This window comes from Castor canadensis, chromosome 16 (assembly GCF_047511655.1).
Source record: "Castor canadensis chromosome 16, mCasCan1.hap1v2, whole genome shotgun sequence".
Classification (NCBI taxonomy): Eukaryota; Metazoa; Chordata; class Mammalia; order Rodentia; family Castoridae; genus Castor; species Castor canadensis.
The window spans coordinates 24,114,915-24,138,091 of record NC_133401.1 but is presented as its reverse complement, the minus strand read 5'-3'; the positions used below and the strand labels follow the sequence as shown (position 1 = coordinate 24,138,091).

The window sequence follows — 23,177 nt, the reverse complement described above, 5'->3', positions numbered from 1 at the left end:
GTTTGGGGAAGGAGCCCTAGGCCCATGGCTTATTATCAGGAAATTCAAAATAATATGGCCCTTTCCAAATACCCCTCATAGAGGAATCCAAAGAGGAAGAAATTGTGTGACCATAAACAATACACTGTGTACTAAAAAAACACCAGGGATGGGTGCCTTGGATCATACCTGTAATCCTAGCTACTTGGGAGGCTGAGCTCAAGAGGATTGCAGTTCAAGTCCAGCCTGGCCAAATAGTTCATGAGATACTCCACCTCCAAAATAAGCAGAACCAAAGGGACTTGGAAGTATGGTTCAAGCAGTTAAGTGCCTGCTTTACAAGTATGAAGCCCTGAGTTCACACACCAGTCTACCATATAAATAATAAATGATCTGATAATACATATTAAACTCTTAGATAAATAAGAGCAAGACAATCCAAAAAGTAGTAAATGGAAAGGAGATTATAAAAATCAGGGCAGAAATCAATGAACTGGAAAACAAAAAACAAGATAAGTCAACAAAACAAAAAAGTTGATTCTTTGAAAAAATAAACAAGATCTACAAACCTCTAGAAAAATTAAAAGAAGAAAGGGAAGACCGAAGTTAAGAAAATCAGAGATATAAAAATATCTTAAAAATATAAAATCAGAGATTTTATATAAAATATAAATATTTATATAAAAATATAAAATCAGAGATATTACAACAGAAACCAAGTAAATCCAGAGAATCACATAGGAATACATTGAAAACCTGTACACCTGCAAACTGGAATATGAAGAAGAAATAGATAAAATTTTTGATGATGTAACTCACAAAAATTGAAACAAGAGGTCATTAAAAACTTGTCAGATCTATAATAAGCAATGAGATTGAGATAGTTTTCAAGAAACTCCCAACATATGAGGATAAGTAAAACACCCAAAAAACTAGATAGCATTTGTTGCCCTCAATGCAGAGAAACTAATGCAGATACTTTAAAGCACCAAAGGCCAATCAGAGAAGGGAACCAGGAACTAGAGAAAAGGTTAGTTCAAGAAAATTAACTTAGAAGGTAGCACACATGCAGAGGAAAGCAATGCAAGTCAACTCCCTGTATAGCTATCCTTATTTCGACTAGCAAAAACCCTCAGTCCTTCCTATTATTGCTTATATTCTCTCTTCAGTAATATTAGAGATAAGGGGAAAATAGTTTCTGCCTGATAGCGAACAGCTAGAGGGGAGAGGGACGGGGCAGGGAAGTAGGGAAGGGGGTGGGGGAAAGGGGGGAGAAATGACCCAAACATTTTATACATATATCAATAAAAGAAAAAAATAAATAAAAATGAGAAACAGAGGGGGTGAATTCAACTATGCTATACTATAAAAACTTTTGTAAATGTCACAATATACTCCCAATACAACAATAATAAAAAAAAGTAAATAAAAACAAGAAATAGTTTCTCCACTGAAAAAAAGAAAAGAACCTCCCAACAAAGACAAGCCCAGGACCGGATGGATTCACTGTTGAATTCAACCAGACCTTTAAAGAAGAACTAACACCAATGCTCCTCTAATATTCCATTAAGTAAAAGGAGGAAAGAATACTACCAAACACATTCTAAAAACCAGTATTCCTCTAAAACCAAATCCAGGTAAAGGTGCACCAAAAAAAAGAAAGTTATAGGCCAATATCTTCATGAACATGGATTTGAAAATCCTCAATAAAATAGTTGCTAACAGAATCCAACAGCAAATTAAAAACATCATACACTGTGATCAAGTAGGCTTCATTCCAGGGATGAAAGGATGGTTCAACATTAGAAAATTGATAAACATAATACAACACATAAACAGAATTAAGGACAAAAACCATATCATCACATCAATAGATGCAGAAAAAATCTTCAACAAAATTCAACATCCTTCCATGATAAAAGTTCTGAAGAAGCTAGGAATAGAAGGCACATTCCTCAACATTATAAAGACAATATGTGACAAACCTAAAGCCATCATACTAAACAGGGAAAAACTAAAACCATTTCCTCTAAAATCAGGAATGAGACACTGGTGTCCACTTTTCCCACTCTTATTCAATATAGTGCTGAAATACCTATCCAGAGCAAAAGACAGGAGACAGAAATACAAGTGACTCAAATAGGGAAGGAAGAAATCAAATTGTTCCTATTTCTAAATGACTAACTCTTATACCTGAAAGACCCTAAAAACTTGACCAAAAAACATGTAAATTGAATATGTTTGCACATTGTTCAGTTGTTTATTCACTAATTCCAACTGCAAACCCAATCATGAAACAATGACATCATGAGTGATGAAAAAGGCAGAATGAGCTTCCATCCCACTACCAAAAAATATACAGTAAGAACAGTTGTAAATTTAGCATGCTGTAGTTATCAGGCAAATGCTTATATAACTGCAATTTTGGTAATTCCCACAACATTCATTTGAAGTCTACATAATGAAAACATGTAGTTTCTGACAGTATCTAGTGATCACGATAGAGGTGTCATTCAATGAATGCATAACTTTCAATCTGATATATTATACTTATGCAGAAATAAACTATGAATGGAATTACTGAAAACCTTACATGAGAAAGTAATGTGAAGTAACTGTTCTTTTTTTTACACACAGCACAATTCCTTCATTTTAACTTTACTGTTCGATGACTTAATCAATGTATACAATCATGTAATCATTGCTACAATCAAGATAAGACCCAGAGCATTTCAGTGTTTCCTTCTCAAAACCCTTTCCTTCTTCTTTGCAGTCAATCCCTTGTCTGTAACACCTAACCTACTGTTAATGTCATGTGAAGTAACTATTCAATAAAATTTTTAAAAAGTGTTCTCAGGTAAAATCATGAGTTATCATATGTGAAGATTATATACAAATCCAGTAGAAACATTGAGGGCTGACTTGTAAAATCTGTACTTTATACCCTTGAAAGATGGTAGCTTTTAAAATATGTTTTAATGGAGGAAGATCAGCATACTTTACACATTTTTATTTACAAATGGATACAATGAACTGTACTGTGTGAGACAAAGGAGAGTAGAAAAACATTTTTGAGATTTTTTAAAAAATGTTTTCTATGTTTTACTCTTTTGGCTGTACTATAGCTTGAACTCAGGGCCTCGGTCTTGTCAAGCAAGCCCTCTGCCACTTGACCCTCACCTCCAACCCTTGAATTTCTTTAATCAGGTAGGTACTGATGATTTTATAAACACATGTTGCCTAGGGATTCATGTATTTCTGAAAGCTTAGAAGGTAATTGCTATCATTTTAATGTAAAGATATAATGTAGAGCTTGCAGGGAGTAAACACACTCACTCATTCCTCAAATTGAGGAAGTAGTGGAGACTTTGGTTTTACTAGGGTTTTCAGGAAACATTAGAGAAATAATCATTTGGAAGGAAACTTTATGAATCCATTCTGTTTATCTGGAGATTGGGGAATGTACCAAGAATTTAAAATGTTTATTTCCCAATTATAGAAAAAATTTAAAATATTAAGTGTTTATTAATATTATAAAGCTGGTAGGTAGAATTAAGAATTTATTGTTTTAACAGTACTTGGTCATGATAGACATACACTGAATCTCAAAGCATAAAAATAAGAGAAGATCTAGTTCAAATGAGGCACTGAGCATATTCACTACAGTCTGTGTGAGAAAGCATATCTAGAGACCCTGGGGTTGATGGTGATCACCTGGAACACACTCAAAAGGTAGTTCCAGTCAATGGGCACAATTCTGACCACTCTGTGAACATGGGAAACAAGTTTGCATCCAAAATCACTGAGGTTATCTTTCAAGCCAAAGGTTGTCCTTGTTTGAGGAACTCCTTTACAAAAGATAATCAAGGAGTTTTCTACAATGAACTCCATAGGTCTTGATCTGCACTTTGTACAATAAAGGAATGTGTGGTGGTAAAGAAGAGTGAAATTCCCAAGTATTGCAATTATAGTCTGAGATAAGTATATCGGTCCTTTTATCAACCCCCTGACAGCCATTCTGTCATGTCCCACTAATAATTAACTTAAGAATCAATGGACCTTGCATGGAAACATGATCCATGGGCTGCATTTATGGTGTCAACTGGAGTCCAGTATTTTCTATCTGTTTTTAGTGGGTGTTTGGAACTACTTACATAAAAATATGTGATCCTTAAGACACTCCTTTATTGAAAGTCAAAGCTATAAATGAATTTTTGTCATCCAAATCTGTGCTACCATAGTAACCCCCTTTTCTTCAAAAATCCATGAGACAGAGCTATGATTACTTGCATGGTAAATATGAGGACATTTTATACAGAGAACTGATAAATGATTTGTCTAACACCTACACTAATTAAGGGACTAATAACTTACACCCTATTTAGGGGAGTGATAAGTTATAGTACATTTAAATAGAATTCTAGACAAAGGACACAGGTAGATTTATCAGTCAAATAATCTAGAATTAATTGCTTCATTTTTTACACTGTATCATTTTACTTTGAATTCATGATCATATTTCATAGTTTTTGGTAAAATACTTAGCTTTATAAAAAACTTTATTCTAGTCAATACTACTAAGTATGAAGAAAGGTTTGAATCTCATAAAAATTTGGGGCACCAATGGCAACTTTGACTATTTTTAGATGGCAAGAGAAAATTCATTTTGTCTTATGTCAGCAGCTACAGGACAATGACATGGTTAACAGTTGTTTAATCATATTTTTTCTCATTTAATAATAGGCTTGAATGGTAATGTATGACAAAATAGTGTATGCAGCAGTTGAAGAAATACTACCTTTAGGTCACATACTTATGTATTTTAGTCATTTAGTTAATGAATTGAATACCAATGTTTTTGTACTATATTAAAATAAATGGCACATATATAAAATACAAGATATCAAGTAAGAAACTTGCCTTCTATAAGCTTACATGGTAAAATATAGAATTATAATGGCAATTTCTTAAACCATGTTATACATCACGAGATTTATTTGAGCCTGACACATGATCTCTAACATACAGCTTGTCTGCTTCCCTAACTGCTAGCAGAAAAATCATATCAGAATAAATATGTGGGCAGAGTGAGTTTCAGAAAAGTCAAAATTACTTGCCTCCATTAGGCACTTCACACAGCCACAGACAAAGAAAACATATATATGCCTACCACTGCCCTTCAGCTCCAATTCTGTCCTAAGCTGCATGACTTCTATAGATATATGCTAGTCTTTACTACAAGTAGAAGTGTCATTGGCTAATTTCTACTAATCATATATATTTAGCCTATGATCCTTTTAAGTTTGACTAGTGAAAACATTGATTTTACAGATCGTGTGTAAACACTTAAACCAGATCTTCTTATCACTTCCTTTAAGTACAACATTGCGTGTCCTCATGGATTACAATAGAAAATATCATGGATTGGATTTTGGTTGGATGTGGGACCCATACATTTATTTACACATTCAATATACACTTCAGGGATTATTCTTCCTTTCCTTCTGTGTTTTGCATTGGACTGAATTCAAAACAACTAAACCACTTTCCAAATGTGTTCATTTACCCAGACTCTGGATGCACCTCCTTCCCTGTAATGCCATTTACCAGTAGAACCTGAGTGACCAAAGCCAGAAGAGATGAGGGGACTACTGAGTCCTGCTCAATAGCCACTTTAATGAAGTACACATTGCTTTTTATAAATTCCTTTTACAAAGAGCGCGTTTGGTCAGAAAAAGCATGCCAAGTATTACATATCAAGGTTACATTAGCACAGGGAAGCACAGTTAAAATTAACTCTTTGTTATGTCTCCTTTATTTTTTTTCTTTTATTATTCATATGTGCATACAAGGCTTGGGTCATTTCTACCCCCTGCACCCACCCCCTCCCTTACCAAACACTCCGCTCCCTCCCTCTAACCCCCAACCCCTCAATACCCAGCAGAAACTATTTTGCCCTTATTTCTAATTTTGTTGTAGAGAGAGTATAAGCTATAATAGGAAGGAAAAAGGGTTTTTGCTGGTTGAGATAAGGATAGCTATACAGGGCATTGACTCACATTGATTTCCTGTGTGTGGGTGTTACCTTCTAGGTTAATTCTTTTTTTATCTAACCTTTTCTCTAGTACTTGTTCCCCTTTTCCTATTGGCCTCAGTTGCTTTTATGGTATCTGCTTTAGTTTCTCTGCATTAAGGGCAACAAATGCTAGCTAGTTTTTTAGGTGTCTTACCTATCCTCACCCCTCCCTTGTGTGCTCTCGCTTTTATCATGTGCTCAAAGTCCAATCCCATTGTTGTGTTTGCCCTTGGTCTAATGTCCACATATGAGGGAGAACATACGATTTTTGGTCTTTTGGGCCAGGCTAACCTCACTCAGAATGATGTGCTCCAATTCCATCCATTTACCAGCGAATCATAACATTTTGTTCTTCTTCATGGCTGCATAAAATTCCATTGTGGATAGATACCACATTTTCTTAATCCATTCATCAGTGGTGGGGCATCTTGGCTGTTTCCATAACTTGGCTATTGTGAATACTGCCGCAATAAACATGGACGTGCAGGTGCCTCTGGTGTAACCTGTGTCACAGTCTTTTGGCTATATCCCCAAGAGTGATATTGCTGGATCAAATGGTAGATCACAAAGGGGTAGAATGTTGGAAAACTCACAGAGATGGGGGCAGAAATTTTCACCAGCAACCAACTTGGTTTATAAGAATGAGAAATACAGACTTGGATGATGGCAGAGATGAAGTAAAAGACACGAAGATGTTCACAAGGATTAGGATTCTTTGGGTAGCTCTGGACTCAGGAAAAGAACGAGGAAAGATGTTGGTCTTATGAATGTGCTGAACCTTCTGCCTGTGCCTGTACAGGATGAATACCATGAAACTGCTGGCCCAGATCATGACCCCTAAACTTGAAATATCAGGGAACAGTAATAATACCGCATACAATGATACTGTGATTATATCAGTTTGTTCTGCAGAACAGAATCCCAAGTCCTTTCTCATTGTGGCATTTCTGTTATCCCATTTGCCTGTCACATATATAGGGCTAGTAATATTTAGCAACATTTGCAGGACCCAACATAAGAAAATACAGAAGCCAATATACTTGGGAGCTTTCACTTTAAGTTCTGCCCACCTGGAGTTTCTTGGACTGATCTTGATGGCCTGGAAGACACTCAAGAGGCAGGTGCTGCTGATGGACACACCCCTGCCCACTCTGTGAAGATAGAAAACAAGTTTGCACCCAATGTCACTTAGGAAAAATTTCAACCCAAAAGCTTCCATTGTCTGGGGAATTCCTCTAGAGAGAAGGGTTAAAGAATTGGCTACCATCAAGTGACTGATAATCAAATCTGTCAGTTTTAACCTGTGCCCAGTGAAGTAAAGGAAGAGATAATAGTAAAGAAGAGAGAAATTTCCAAGGATTCCAAGTACAATCTGTGACAAGAGGACTATTCCTATTGATAGCTCCCTGAAAGCCATTCTGCCAGTTTGCAGTGGCTAATTTTGTCTTCAGGGCCAGAGAATCCTGTATAATGATATGAAGCAGAGACCAGATTGATCATGTAAATTGAAATTCAGCATTTTCTACTTCCTGTTAGTTCTGTAGAAATACTTACAGTTTTTCATTTATTAGTATGGTTTGAAAAGTTCAATGAATTGCCTTAAAAGGCCTTTACAATGCAAGGACAATTGCTATGAGAGCTGTACATGTGCTAATTTACTCAGAAAGCAAACACTGTTACATTCATTGTGCAGACTTGAACATTGTCATGGAGAAGTGAAGCATTTATTAAAATTTACAGCCTATTGAGCGGCAAAAAGGGGAATTAACCTACCTAGACTGGTTGTGAAGACAACTTCTTTCCAGTTGCTAATTACTAAAACCAATTAAGTTTGTAATTTGTAATTATCCCCTCCAAGGACGCTATTGAAGTTTGTAGAGAGGCTCTTTCCCATGACTGTGGGAAACAACTAGCATGCTTGTAAGCTGCACACTTTGAATAATTTGCTATATTTTTTTATTTTGTTTTTGTGTCTCAACAATTTTATTTTACATTGTTGATAATGATATTTTAAATTTTTTGCTGTAACAAGTTTCAATTCATACATAATGATTTATTCCATAGGCCAATAACAACCATAAATGAAGATTTAGAGTCCCTAGTAAAACACAGATGCCCTCACTGATTGCAATATGACATGCAGGAACCTGAGCCACAGTCACATTGGGCTGAATGGATGCAGGAAGTGATCAATATTAGAATGACAGCAGCAAAACCTGTTTGTTTTTATGCTAGAAAAAAAATATAATATCACCTAGTATAGAAACCATTCAACAATTTCATATTATTCCCTAAATCATGGTATATGAAATACAAAACAGAATAAGATAATGTAGTGTTAGAAGTAAGCTATTACTAATTTCAGATTGTATTGTTTTGCACTTGTAAATACCTTATTTAAAATTTTCACCAATGAACTGATACTTATGAAAGACATTAAGACCTGACATAAGCAAAATTTAAAATGTAAGGGCTGTAATTTTATGCATTTTAGAAACTCAAATCACAAATTTTATAAAAACACCAATAACTCTCAGGGAAGAAGTTGTTAATTCACATTTGGAGTCATTTGTGAGTGATCTAGAACACCTAAACCATCCATTTCTCTTTACTAGTTCATCTCACACTTCATAAACTATCACTAGTTCTTATGTGACTTTTACATTGGATCAGTTTTAAACCTCAAAGAATGTCAATTTTCATGTGATCACAAATATAGATTTTTGATACACTTGCTTCCCTTATTCTCTTTGCCAGACTGGAATAACAGTACTCACCTAACTCCACACTGCTCTTTCCATGTGAGGCCTGCAGGATGGTCATCCTCACCTTCACTCTGAGAAAAAGCTTTGTGACTGTGACCTCACCTCCCCATAGAAACTTAATTATGTCATCTTCAGTGGCATTGACAATGCAGGCTTTGGGATCTGAGAACATTGCTGAAAACTATTTTCCAGATGCTAATTATAAAAAGAATTATGTACATGCTTAGCACCTCTAAGGACACCACTGACACCACTGACATGTCCCCAAAGGATCTTTAATTTCCATGATTGTGGGAGAAGTCTCAGATGGAGGAGAGCAGTAAATACTGAGGTCTGACACATGAGACGGAGTGAAGTGAATAGAGAATCTGTAGTGGAAAGAAACCATAAAAATGTAAAAAATGATCTAGCCCTCAATCTTTACTCAAGCCTCAATCAACATCAGAGATTTCATAAGATAGACCCTAAAAATGAAAGGAATGTGGCAAATAATTTAAGTTCACCTTTTTCCTTTGCAACCATCAATAATCCATAATAGTCAGAAACTTTAAAAATATTAGGAATATCATAAATTATTTACCAGATGGTCAAGTCTTAGAAAATGTCATAGAATTCATAGTGAAAATTAAACAAAGTTCATTTATCAGGACATACCAGAAAAATCATCAGGGAGTCACCCAACAAATTACAAGAATGTGATGAAGGCTTTTGACTCCATACTCAACATTAGAGAAGTAGTAAGAAGCAATCTCCATGCATAAAATGAAGGTGAATTGTGTTTTATCCTTCAAAATCCCCAGAGAGTAAAGGAAAAGTAATAATGTAAACATGCAATAAGTGTAGACAGATATTTAATCAAACATTGAATCCCAGTAACAGTGGAGAATTCAACCTACAAGGACAATACTAACAATTTCAAACCTCATGAAAAACCACAGTATAGGGAACAATCCACAGTTAATGCAAATCTATAACTTGTTTCTAGGTTTCAGGATATTATGTGCTATCAGTACATTTGTGTTGCTATTAGTTGAGATTTTGCAAGGCAAATGTAGATTAATTTCATGCTCCAATCAGGTCAACATATTTCTGATTTCTGAGGGCTTATATGAAAACTTGCTGCCATAGCACTATCCAATGAATAGTGGAAAATGTAAAATCCATTGTGACACAAAAGGTAAATGGGCTGTGTGCTTTTGTCGTCATCAAGATGGAAGTAAACCTGAGGTAGGTGTCAAAGAAATTGTTCTACATTAAATAAGAAAGGACAGAATATTTGAAATGAACCATAATACCAATTACTCCAGAGGAGAAAACTGGCCAATCATTTACAGTACAGATGAATTTTCATAGTAGGAATAGTTTGCAGTCTTTGATAACATTTGTAGTGAGAAAAATAACTAATTCTTTACAGACATTAAGAAAAATGAATACTCCTCTTAGAAAGATTGCAGATTAATCCTAATCAGTATTAACTAATGTATGAGCATTTGTGTTTGAAATGGGTAATGTTAAACTCTAAGGTCATTATACCAGAAGAAACATGATACATCTTGAGTGTTATCTGTATTTTGACAAGGCAGTATGCAGGGAATTTTTTAAATTCTTTATCTAGTCTCTGTGTAAGCATAATTTGCTTTAATTAATAAAACTGAAAGGCTTTTTATGTTTTAAATTGAATTGAGTTGAAATTACTGAATTATTACCCACCAACATAAAGCACTCCACCCTTTTTTCCAGACTATGGGAATCAAGGATTAAACCAATTTGTCTGTCTGTGTGTGTGTGTGTGTGTGTGTGTGTGTGTGTGTGTGAGAGAGAGAGACAGAGAGAGAGAGAGAGAGAGAGAGAGAGAGAGAGAGAGAGAGACAGAGAGAGAGAGAGAGACAGACAGAGAGAGAGAGACAGACAGAGAGAGACAGAGAGAGAGAGAGAGAGACAGAGAGAGAGAGTTTCTATTCCAAAATGACAAAGACATACTAAACAAAAAAATAAATTAAAGATTTGGTGTGGTAGTCAGGTTTCTAAAACTGTAGAAACACAGCTGAAAATACCAACCTAATGTAGGGAAGATTTATTTTAGCTCATGGTTTCACGTGTTTCAGTCCATAGTGACTCAGCTCCAATTCTGTGTGCCTCTGGTGAGGCAGAATATCATCCTTCCAGGAGCTTATGGTAGAGGATGCTCACAATGTAGCAGCCAAGAAGCATGGGGTAAAAGAAGGGCAAAGATCCTTCAAAGTCACACCCTCAGTGACCTAATCACCAAATGGGACCTTCCACAGAATATCCTATGAAGCTATGAACTCTACATTGGAGACACTGCTCAATGATCTCACCCAAAACACTGTTGCTCTCTGGGTTAAGCAATCAACACATGATCCTCTAGGGGACACATCATAACCAAATCAAAATAGATTGTGGGGTTTTTTAAGGAAAGATAGCCATCACCAATTATCAGGGCAACTGTAATTTGTCTACTCTACATGGAACACAATTGTCAAAAATCTCATGTCCTGGGTTTAGAACCTATGCTTAAAATCCTGTCTCTTTTCTTGCATATTATCAACATAGAAACCAATATATGAGTTCTACTCTAAATATTATGCACATGAAAATCCTATTAAAGAATATTTTCATGAAATTTAGTGGTTCTCGTGGATTAACTAAAAGTTGTCAACAAATTCTAATTAATAATCAGTAAACATTTATTGGCAAATAAATTGCATTTTCTCTCCTGTTATGTGAAAAAGGCAGTATGCAGGGAATTTTTTAAATTCTTTATCTAGTCTCTGTGTAAGCATAATTTGCTTTAATTAATAAAACTGAAAGGCTTTTTATGTTTTAAATTGAATTGAGTTGAAATTACTGAGTTGTTTCCCACCAACATAAAGCACTCCACCCTTTTTTCCAGACTATGGGAATCAAGGATTAAACCAATTTGTGTGTGTGTGTGTGTGTGTGTGTGTGTGTGTGTGTGAGAGAGAGAGAGAGAGACAGAGAGAGTTCCTATTCCAAAATGACAAAGACATAGTAAACAAAAAAATAAATTAAAGATTTCGTGTGGCAGTCAGGTTTCTAAAACTGTGGAAACACAGCTGAAAATATCAACCTAATGTAGGGAAGATTCATTTTAGCTCATTGTTTCACATGTTTCCGTCCACAGTGACTCAGCTCCAATTCTGTGTGCCTCTGGTGAGGCAGAATATCATTCTTCCAAGAGCTTATGATAGAGGATGCTCACAGTGTAGCAGCCAAGAAGCATGGGGTAAAAGAAGGGCTAAGTGTATCCTTCAAAGTCACACCCTCAGTGACCTAATCACCAAATGGTACCTTCCACAGAATATCCTATGAAGCTATGAACTCTACACTGGAGACCTCATGATCCACCACTGCTCAATGATCTCACCCAGGAACACTGCTGCTCTCTGGGTTAAGCAATCAACACATGATCCTCTGGGGGACATATCACAACCAAACCAAATAGATTGTGGGTTTTTTTTTTAGGAAAGATAGCCATCACCAATTATCAGGGCAACTGTAATTTGTCTACTCTACATGGAACACAATTGTCAAAAATCTCATGTCCTGGGTGTAGAACCTATGCTTAAAATCCTGTCTCTTTTCTTGCATATTATCAACATAGAAACCAATATATGAGTTCTACTCTAAATATTATGCACATGAAAATCCTATTAAAGAATATTTTCATGAAATTTAGTGGTTCTCGTGGATTAACTAAAAGTTGTCAACAAATTCTAATTAATAATCAGTAAACATTTATTGGCAAATAAATTGCATTTTCTCTCCTGTTAGGTGAAAAAGAAAATCACTTCAGTCATTTTTCTAATTCTTCCTTTCATTTTTAAGGGATTTCATGAAGTTCATTGATTTTTACAGGGGTGACATTTTATTGTTAAAAACTGGGAACTATTTGATATGACTTCTCAGTCTAAAACACTAGCTCCCTGAATTTAGGAAATTTAATTTTGATAGTTGAATTTCCTAATTATATAGTTTCTCACACTCCAATTTCATCCCTATCTACATATGCATCACAGCCATTTTCCTTTTCTTCTATTAGTGATTCTCAGTAGTAAAATGAAATCTGAGGGTGAGGTCCCAGAAGATGTGGAGCTCTTGTCTATTTCTTGTTTGCCCACTTTTCCCCAGAGATGGCTGCATATAACCAGTAGACAGGTAACATCATTCAGTACCAATGCTAAAGGCCCATTCTTTCCCTATAGTACCCTCACCATTGTCTTTGATCTTTCTCTCTCTCAGTCTTGCAAAATGGCATTAGAGCTACTGGGAATTCCTTGACTTCAGAATTTTCTTATCTTATTTGTGCCGAATGGCTGTCAAGAAAAAGGTTGGCCTCAGCATTTCATAGGGTGCATTCCACTTCTCTGATTGTATCCAAAGGTTCTACAGTTCTTTCACTTAACCTGTGGGTGCAAGATCATGTGTTCACTAGTGAGTAGCAATATCAGAAATGTTTCAACGGTAATGCAAGGACAGACTTTTGTAGTTGGATGTTAGTTTGGGGAAGGAGCCCTAGGCCCATGGCTTATTATCAGGAAATTCAAAATAATATGGCCCTTTCCAAATACCCCTCATAGAGGAATCCAAAGAGGAAGAAATTGTGTGACCATAAACAATACACTGTGTACTAAAAAAACACCAGGGATGGGTGCCTGTGGATCATACCTGTAATCCTAGCTACTTGGGAGGCTGAGCTCAAGAGGATTGCAGTTCAAGTCCAGCCTGGCCAAATAGTTCATGAGATACTCCACCTCCAAAATAAGCAGAACCAAAGGGACTGGAAGTATGGTTCAAGCAGTTAACCAGTAGACAAGGGCCCTGGTCTACTTCAAGTATGAAGCCCTGAGTTCACACACCAGTCTACCATATAAATAATAAGTGATCTGATAATACATCTTAAACTCTTAGAAAAATAAGAGCAAGACAATCCAAAAAGTAGTAAATGGAAAGGAGATTATAAAAATCAGGGCAGAAATCAATGAACTGGAAAACAAAAAAACAAGATAAGTCAACAAAACCAAAACTCTGATTCTTTGAAAAAATAAACAAGATCTACAAACCTCTAGAAAAATTAAAAGAAGAAAGGGAAGACCGAAGTTAAGAAAATCAGAGATATAAAAATATCTTAAAAATATAAAATCAGAGATTTTATATAAAATATAAATATTTATATAAAAATATAAAATCAGAGATATTACAACAGAAACCAAGTAAATCCAGAGAATCACATAGGAATACATTGAAAAGCTGTACTCCTGCAAACTGGAATATGAAGAAGAAATAGATAAAATTTTTGATGATATAACTCACAAAAATTGAACCAAGAGATCATTAAAAACTTATGCAGATGTATAACAAGCATTGAGATTGAGACAGTTTTTAAGAACCTCCCAACATATGAGGATAGGTAAAACAGCCAAAAAACTAGATAGCATTTGTTGCCCTCAATGCATAAACTAATGCAGATACTTTAAAGCAACAGAGACCAATAGGAGAAGAGAACCAGGAACTAGAGAAAAGATTAGTTTGAGAAGAATTAATTTAGAAGGTAACACACATGCACAGGAAAGCAATGCAAGTCAACTCTCTGAATAGCTATCCTTATCTCAACTAGCAAAAACCCTTGGTCCTTCCTATTAATGCTTATATTCTCTTTTCATCAAAATTAGAGATAAGGGCATAATAGTTTCTGCCTGATAGTGAGGGTGTGGGGGGGGGAAGGAAGGGGATGGAGGGAAGGGACAGGTGGGGGAAGGGGGGAGAAATGACCCAAATATTGTATGCAGATATCAATAAAAGAAAAAAATAAAAATAAAAATGAGAAACAGAGTGGGTGAATTCAACTATGCTATACTGTAAGAACTTTTGTAAATGTCACAATGTACTCCCAATACAACAATAATAAAAAGAAGTAAAAAAAACAAGAAATAGTTTCTCCATTGGGAAAAAAAAAGTATCTCCCAACAAAGATAAGCCCAGGACCCGATGGATTCACTGTTGAATTCAACCAGACCTTTAAAGAAGAACTAACACCAATGCTCCTCTAATATTCCATTAAGTAAAAACCAGTATTCCTCTAAAACCAAATCCAGGTAAAGATGCACCAAAAAAGGAAAGTTATAGGCCAATATCTTCATGAACATGGATTCAAACATCCTCAATAAAATAGTTTCTAACAGAATCCAACATCACATTAAAAATATCATACACTGTGATCAAGTAGGCTTCATTCCAGGGATGAAAGGATGGTTCAATATTAGAAAATTGATAAACATAATACAACACATAAACAGAATTAAGGACAAAAACCATATCATGACATCAATAGATGCAGAAAAAATCTTCAACAAAATTCAACATCCTTTCATGATAAAAGCTCTAAAGAAACTAGGAATAGAAGGCACATTTCTCAACATTATAAAGACAATATGTGACAAACCTAAAACTAACATCATACTAAACAGGGAAAAACTAAAACCATTTCCTCTAAAATCAGGAATGAGACAATGGTGTCCACTTTTCCTACTCTTATAGTGCTGAAATACTTATCCAGAACAAAAGACAGGAGAAAGAAATACAAGTGACTCAAATAGGGAAGGAAGAAATCAAATTGTTTCTATTTCTAAATGACTAAATCTTATACCTGAAAGATCCTAAAAACTTGACCAAAAACATGTAAATTGCATGTTTGCACATTGTTTAGTTGTTTATTCACTCATTCCTACAGAACTGCAAACCCAATCATGAAACAATGACATCATGAGTGATGAAAAAGGCAGAATGAACTTCCATCACAGTACCAAAAAATATACAGTAAGAACAGTTGTAAATTTAGCATGCTGTAGTTATCAGGCAAATGCTTATATAATTGTAATTTTGGTAATTTTCACAACATTCATTTGAAGTCTACATAATGAAAACATGTAGTTTCTGACAGTATCTAGTGATCACATGATAAAGGTGTCATTCAATGAATGCATAACTTTCAATCTGATATATTATACTTATGCAGAAATAAACTATGAATGGAATTACTGAAAACCTTACATGAGAAAGTAATGTGAAGTAACTGTTCTTTTCTTTTTACACACAGCACAATTCCTTTATTTTAAGCATACAGTTCGATGACCTAATCAATGTATACAATCATGTAATCATTGCTACAATCAAGATAAGACCCAGAGCATTTCAGTGTTTCCTTCTCAAAACCCTTTCCTTCTTCTTTGCAGTCAATCCCTTGTCTGCAACACCTAACCTACTGTTAAACTCATGTGAAGTAACTGTTCAATAAAATTTTTAAAAAGTGTTCTCAGGTAAAATCATGAGTTATCATATGTGAAGATTATATACAAATCCAGTAGAAACATTGAGGGCTGACTTGTAAAATCTGTACTTTATACCCTTGAAAGATGGTAGCTTTTAAAATATGTTTTAATGGAGGAAGATCAGCATACTTTATGCATTTTTATTTACAAATGGATATAATGAACTGTACTGAGACAAAGGAGAGTAGAAAAACATTTTTGAGATTTTAAAAAAATGTTTTCTATGTTTTACTCTTTTGGCTATACTATAGCTTGAACTCAGGGCCTCAGTCTTGTCTAGCAAGCCCTCAGCCACTTGATCCTCACCTCCAACCCTTGATTTTCTTTAATCAGGTATGTACTGAAGTTTTTTAAACACATGTTGCCTAGGGATTCATGTATTTCTGAAAGCTTAGAAGGTAATTGCTATCATTTTAATGTAAAGATGTCAGTTATGTGTGATGTAATGTAGAGCTTGCAGGGAGTGAACACACTCACTCATCCTTCAAGTTGAGGAAGTAGTGGAGACTTTGGTTTTACTAGTGTTTTCAGGAAATATTAGAGAAATAATCATTTGGAAGGAAGCTTTATGAATCCATTCTGTTTATCTAGAGATTTGGGCATGTACCAAGAATTTTAAATGTTTATTTCCAAATTATAGAAAAAATTTAAAATATTAAATGTTTATTAATATTATAAAGCTGGTGGGTAGAATTAAGAATTTATTATTTTAACAGTACTTGGTCATGATAGACATACACTGAATCTCAAAGCATAAAAATAAGAGAAGATCAGTTCAAATGAGGCACTGAGCATATTCACTACAGTCTCTGTGAGAAAGCACATCTGGAGACAATGGGGCAGATGGGCAATTTTCTGTTATTATTTTGTTGAATATATTGCAAATTCCTTTTGTTTGCACCTCTTCTCCTTCTTCAATGCCCATGATTCTCAGGTTTGGTCTTTTGATGGAGTTGTTGAATTCTTGCATTTTCCTTTCACAGATCTTGATTTGTCTAACTAGTAGTTCTTCAGTTTTTCCTTTAATTGCCATTTCATCTTCATGTTCTGAGATTCTGTCTTCTGTTTGTTCTATTCTGCTGGAATGGCCTTCCATTTTGTTTTGTATTTCTGTTTCATTCTTTTTTCCTGAGGTTTTCCATATCATGGATTACTTCCTCTTTAATATTGTCAATTTTTGCCCTTAATTCATTTATCTTTTTGCTTATGGTGTTCTCTGTTTCAGTTTGGTGTTTATTTAGGGCTCCTATGATTTCATTTATTTGTTTCTCAGTTTTTTCATATTCTTTATATTTGTTGTCTTGGAATTTCTTGAGTGCCTCCTGTATGTTTTGGGTGACCATGTCTAGTAACATCTCTATGAAATTCTCATTAATTACTTGCAGGATTTCTTCTTTCAGAGTGTTCTTGTGGGCTACATTGGGTTCCTTGGTATAGTTTATCTTTGTTTTGTTGGAGTTTGGATCTGGGTACCCATTTTCTTCATTTCACTCTAAATCCTGTACTATTTTATTTTTGGGGGGAGAATCATTACCTTCCCTCTTTCGTGTTCCCATTTTTCCACTAGATACCATTTCTGTCCCTGGATTATGTGTAATTTAACATTAGCTGGGGTACAATATTAATACTAACAAAACCACGAGAGAAGGACAAAAAAGGGAATGAGAAGGAAAGATAAATGAAAGAAAGAAAACAAAAGAAAGGGAAAAAATGGGAGAGATGGTGGGTGATCAAACTGCAAACCAGGCAGCCAAACCCTTAAAGAAGGGTAAAAAAAACTCATTGGTTCTGGACCAGTAGAATTTCAGTCTTAGCTGCTCTTTAGTTACTCTTTTGGTATCCAGTCCTGTCTGTCTGTGTTTCTTAGGCAGGTTTGGAGCCCTCCTGTGGTGGCCTCCTGAGCAGGGCTTGGTGGAGTGGCTATCCAGCAAACCTGTAGAGCCAGGGCCAGGCAGGGCCGGAGGGGTGGGGGTAATGGCAGGGCATGGATCCAGTGGTCCCACATGGAGCTGGAGCCTGGCAGGGCTGAGGGTCAGGGGACCCAAGGGGCAGAGCATGGATCTGGTGGTCCCACATGGAGCTGGGGTCCAGCTGGGCTCGAGGGGAGGGGAACCCAGCAGGGTGTGGATCCATGCAGTCTCATGCATAGCTGGGCCTGGTGGGGCCACAGGGGCTGGGACCCTTGCAGGGCATGTATCTGGTAGTCCCATGCGGAGCTTGGGTCCAGCGGGGCCGAGGGGTGGGGAGCCTGGTGGAGTGGAGCAATGTCTCTGCAGGCCCATGTGGCAGGGACTTAGCAAGCTGGCTGTTCTTTTAGTAGATTGTGGCATGGTGAAGCCTTCCACAATCTAGGGTTTTAGAGTGCTGTACTTTTGGCTTTCCCTTGTGCTTGACCTCATCCAAACAGTCTCCAGCGTCTCAGCAGGGTCCCTATTTCACAGAGCTCACACAGTCTGCCATTGTGTCCCAGTCACCATCTTGGATCTGTCCAATAATTTCTTAATTTAACTTCTTTCATATGTCTTCTCATTACAACCAAAGTATTTTCTCTGAAGTCAGTATACAAGACTCATTCCAAAACATAATCCTAGAAGAATATGGATGCATTAATCCAGACAATTTTCATCTAAGAAAAACCTGTGAATGGCAGCAAATATGTCATGATACAAATACTACTGTTGCAACAACAATGCATAACAAATACAGTTCAGGAAAATCAGCCATCTATAAAAAATTCTCATTATATGTCACTGACTGTTTCAGAAACAGGTGCTTCTTTAAGGAAAGTTCCACATCAATTTTTGAAAAAGTTTACACTGAACAGAAATATAGAAGATTTGATAAGTGATGGAGATTATAAGACAATTAATCATCTGAATTATATTGAACATGGCACTATATTCAACTGTAACACAACCACTTCTCTAGACAATAGATTTAATTAAAGAGACAAATATTCTGAATGTGATCAGTTTGAGATGTGCTTTACTGTCCATTAGGCCTTCATAAAAAAGTAAATGCACCTTGTGCCAAGTTAAAGGAATACGAGAAGGACTGTGTTGTCCACATATCCTTTAGAAGTCATAATGGTAACAATGACTGAAAAACTCTATACAAGCAATGAAACTACAAAGGATTTTACTGAGGATTATATTCTACAGTGTTACCAGGATACTGTCACTGGAGAGATAATTTGTCCTTACAATGAATCATCCAAAGACATTAATCAAAAACCAAATCCTAGTAATCCTCAGAGAACACATTTTCTAGAGCATTGTTATAAATATGATCAATGTGAGGAGGTCTCTGAACCTTGCTCAAAGTTTATTATCCATCACAATATTCATGATCAAGAAACTCATCTTTTAAATAGTGAATATATGATAGCATTTAACCAATCTTCAAAAAGTCCACAAAATAATAACACTAATACTAGAGAATACTCCAAGAGATCAGGATGTAACAAACATAGGAAAGCTTCAGACAAATCGTCAAACCTAAGTAAAAACAGTGGAGTAAATAATGCAGAAGTATTGAGCAAATATCAAGAAACTAAGACACATTTTCAGTGGAGTGAAATCTCTGGTCAAAATGAGAAAATGCACACTAGAAAGAAATCTTACAAATGTAAAGAATTCAGTAAATTTCTTTTTTATCCCTCACAGTTTATTGTGAATCAGAATATTCACACTGCAGATAAACCATACAAATGTAGAGAAAGTGACAAAGCCTTCTGTGGTTCTTCAAGCCTCACAGCACATCAGAGAATTCATGCTGGACAAAAAGATTATGAATATAAACTATGTGGTAAGTCTTTTGCCTATTCATCAAAACTTGTGCAGCCAAGAATCAGCAGAGAAACCCTACAAGTGTAAAGATTATAGTAACTGTTTTGATTATCCCTCAGGACTTCTTGTGCATCAGAGAATATACACTGGAAAGAAACCATATAAATGTAAGGACTGTTACAAGTCCTTCAATCAATGCTCACTTCCTAGAAATCATCAAAGAGTCCATACTGAAGAAAAATTATACCAATATAAAGACTGTGACAAATCCTTCAGTGACAACTCAACCTTCAGAAACCACCAGAGAATTCACACTGGAGAAAAAGCATACAAATGTAAGGACTGACAAATCCTTCAGTCAAGGCTCAATCCTTTAGAAGTCATGGAAGAATCCATCTTAGAGAGAAACCATAGAAATGTATGATTGTTCAAAACCCTTAGTCAGTACTCAAACCTCTGAATCCATCAAATAATCCACACTGGAAAGAAACCATACAATGTAAGGACTGTGACAAATCCTTCAGTGACAACTCAACCTTCAGAAACCATCAGAGAATTCACACTAGAGAGAAACCATACTAATGTAAGGACTATGACAAATCCTTCAGTCATTGCTCACACCTCAGAAACCATCAGAGAACCATACAAATTGAGAGAAACCATACAAATGTAAGAAATGATAAAAGTCCTTAAGTCATTGCTCAAACTCTAGAACAAATCAGAGGTTCCATCTGAGAGAGATATAACAAATGTAAGGACTGTTGCAAATCATTTCAGTCCAGTTCTAACCTGTGCAATCACCAAAAAATTCATACTAGAGAGAATTCTTACAAATGATAAGAATGTGACATACCACTTACATGTTCACAAGTCTTAGAAAACATCACAGACTTCATATCAAAGAGAAACTTATATGTTAAACAATGGAACAATGTGCAAAATTCTTTACTGAAATGCACCATATTTCTCATGAAAGAATTCATTCTGTGGACTAACCCAACAAATGTAAAAATATGATAAAAGATTTTCACACCACACTCACTGTCAGAAAATAAGAAATAATGCCTATACACAAAAAGAAGGTGAAGTGAGTTTTATCCTTTTAAATCCCCAGACAGTAGAGGAACACTAATAACATAATAATATGATAAATACACAGAAGTGTCTATTCAACCTCAAATCTCAGAAACTGTGGAGAACTGAAACTGAAAATATTAAGACACTGACAGTATCAAGCCTCATGGAAAAGCAGAGGAGAGAGCAAAAGAAAATTGCATAATTTGCCATAATTTGAAGACAACAGGGGCATTGAGGTTTTGGTAAACATGTTGTATCATATGAGTACAATCGTGTTGCCATAATTTTTGGTTCTGCAAAGCAAATAGTATAGATTAAGTTCTTGCTTCCATTAATTCAGTTACTTATATATGTATTATTATATAACACCATGTTGCTGCATTAGAGTTGTGAGATTCCACACTATGTGAGGAAGGCATATTTATTATCATTGTTTCCATGAGTGAAGAGTGACAAAGTAAAGTCCTTGGTGAAAATCAAGAGATAGATGTGCTTTGGACTTGAATTTTAGCAAGATTGGAAGTCAGCCTGAGATAGGTGTTCAGGAAATTGTTCTATATTAAATGAAATGGATAATTCTGAGTATTTGAAATTAAACAAAACAGCAATTAGTCCTTAAGGAGAGAAGTTTCCAATTCATTAAAGTTATATGAATTTTCACAGTAGGATGAATAAATTTTTCCACACATCAAAGAAAAATAAATTTCTCTGGGAAAAGGTTGCAAAGTGATTCCAAATGCCTTGGTGTTTCAAATGGATAAGGCTTAATTCCAGGATCATTATACCAGAAAAAACATGATTCTTCCCTTGTGCTTTTAATCTTTACTTTCACCAGGCAGCCTGTAGGGAATTATCAAATATTTTATCTTATCTGTGTAATTATAATTTGTTTAATAAAACAATGTTTTTAAGGTACAAAAACTTAATTTAAAATGACTTAGTTAGAGGACTCCAAGATGGCGGCTAGAGGGAGGAAGCAGAAAGCAAGCCTCCTATAGTGAAATCTTGGAGAGATGCCAGAGACACATATTGCAAGCAAAATCACTGAGAAAAGGCATAACTTTGACCCCTCCACACCTCCAGCCGGTGCAGAGAATCTCCACTTCACGTTAAACAGAGAAACCAGGAGGGCCCCCGGGCCACCAGTCGCTGTGGCCCAGACAGCTTGGGAAGACATGGACCAGGTGAGCTTCACAGTACTGCGGTACTCCCACAGACAAGCCTGGGCCAGAGCAGCATAGCCCCCTGGACAGACTGACCTCCACCCAGGAAAAAAAGAGAAACTGAGTAATAAGCAATAAGAGCAATAAAGACATGCTGGAAAGAGGGTGGGGCACCCTGAGCGCTGAAGATTGGGGGAAGGGAATCCTTCCCAGGGCTGTAAATAAACAAGCCGGGCAGGCCACAGAGCCTCTGGCGGGAGTGGGGGCAGGGCGCGCGCCCAGCAACCAGGAGAGGGGAAGCTTGTGAGGGTGGAGGAGGGAGGAAAACTCCACAGGAGAGGAAGGAAGACCCACTTCCCACGTGAACTGTAAACAAACATGGTGACTGGCAGGAGCAGCAGCACCGCCCAGTAATCAGGAGCAGGAAAGCTTGTGAAAGTGGCAGTGGGAAGAAAACTTCACAGGAGAGGGGGGAAGACCCACCTCCCACATGAACTGTAAATAAACACACAGGCCTGACAACGCGGGTGCAGTGTCACCTTTCCCAGTGCTTGGAAAGGGGAAAGCCTGTAGCAGAGGCTCCTGCACAGGAGGACTCTGAATAAACAAAGCCTGTGGGGCCAGATGAGTGCTAAGCTCACCCCAGAGATCTGCATAAACAATGCCTCAAGCAACAGCAGGCTGACAGCAGAGGGCAGGCAAGCCACAGCTGCAGATACCATTCTCAGTACAGTCTCCAGACTCTATTTTTCTTTTTCTCCCAACCTTTGATGAGAGAACAACCGAATTACACCTGCAAGCGGAAAACCTTACTGAAACTGTATTGCATTTGAACTTGGGACCCTAGGTGGGTTTGTGTGTGTGTGTGTGTGTGTGTGTGTGCAGTTTTGTTCTACTTTATGCATCCCCTTTGATGAGACAACTGCAGAACAACATCTGAGGCACCATCTCCAGGATTG

At 36.4% G+C, this 23,177-nt stretch overlaps 1 protein-coding gene across 1 annotated transcript; it reads right to left on the bottom strand.

Moving 5' to 3' along the window:
* Positions 1-4,650: 4,650 nt before the first annotated feature.
* LOC109675322 (vomeronasal type-1 receptor 4-like) lies at positions 4,651-7,472 on the bottom strand. Its single transcript, XM_020152057.1, is given in 3 exon segments — positions 4,651-4,662; positions 6,622-6,740; positions 6,743-7,472. Coding segments are annotated over 3 exon segments (861 nt in total).
* Between the last annotated feature and the right edge of the window lie 15,705 nt (positions 7,473-23,177).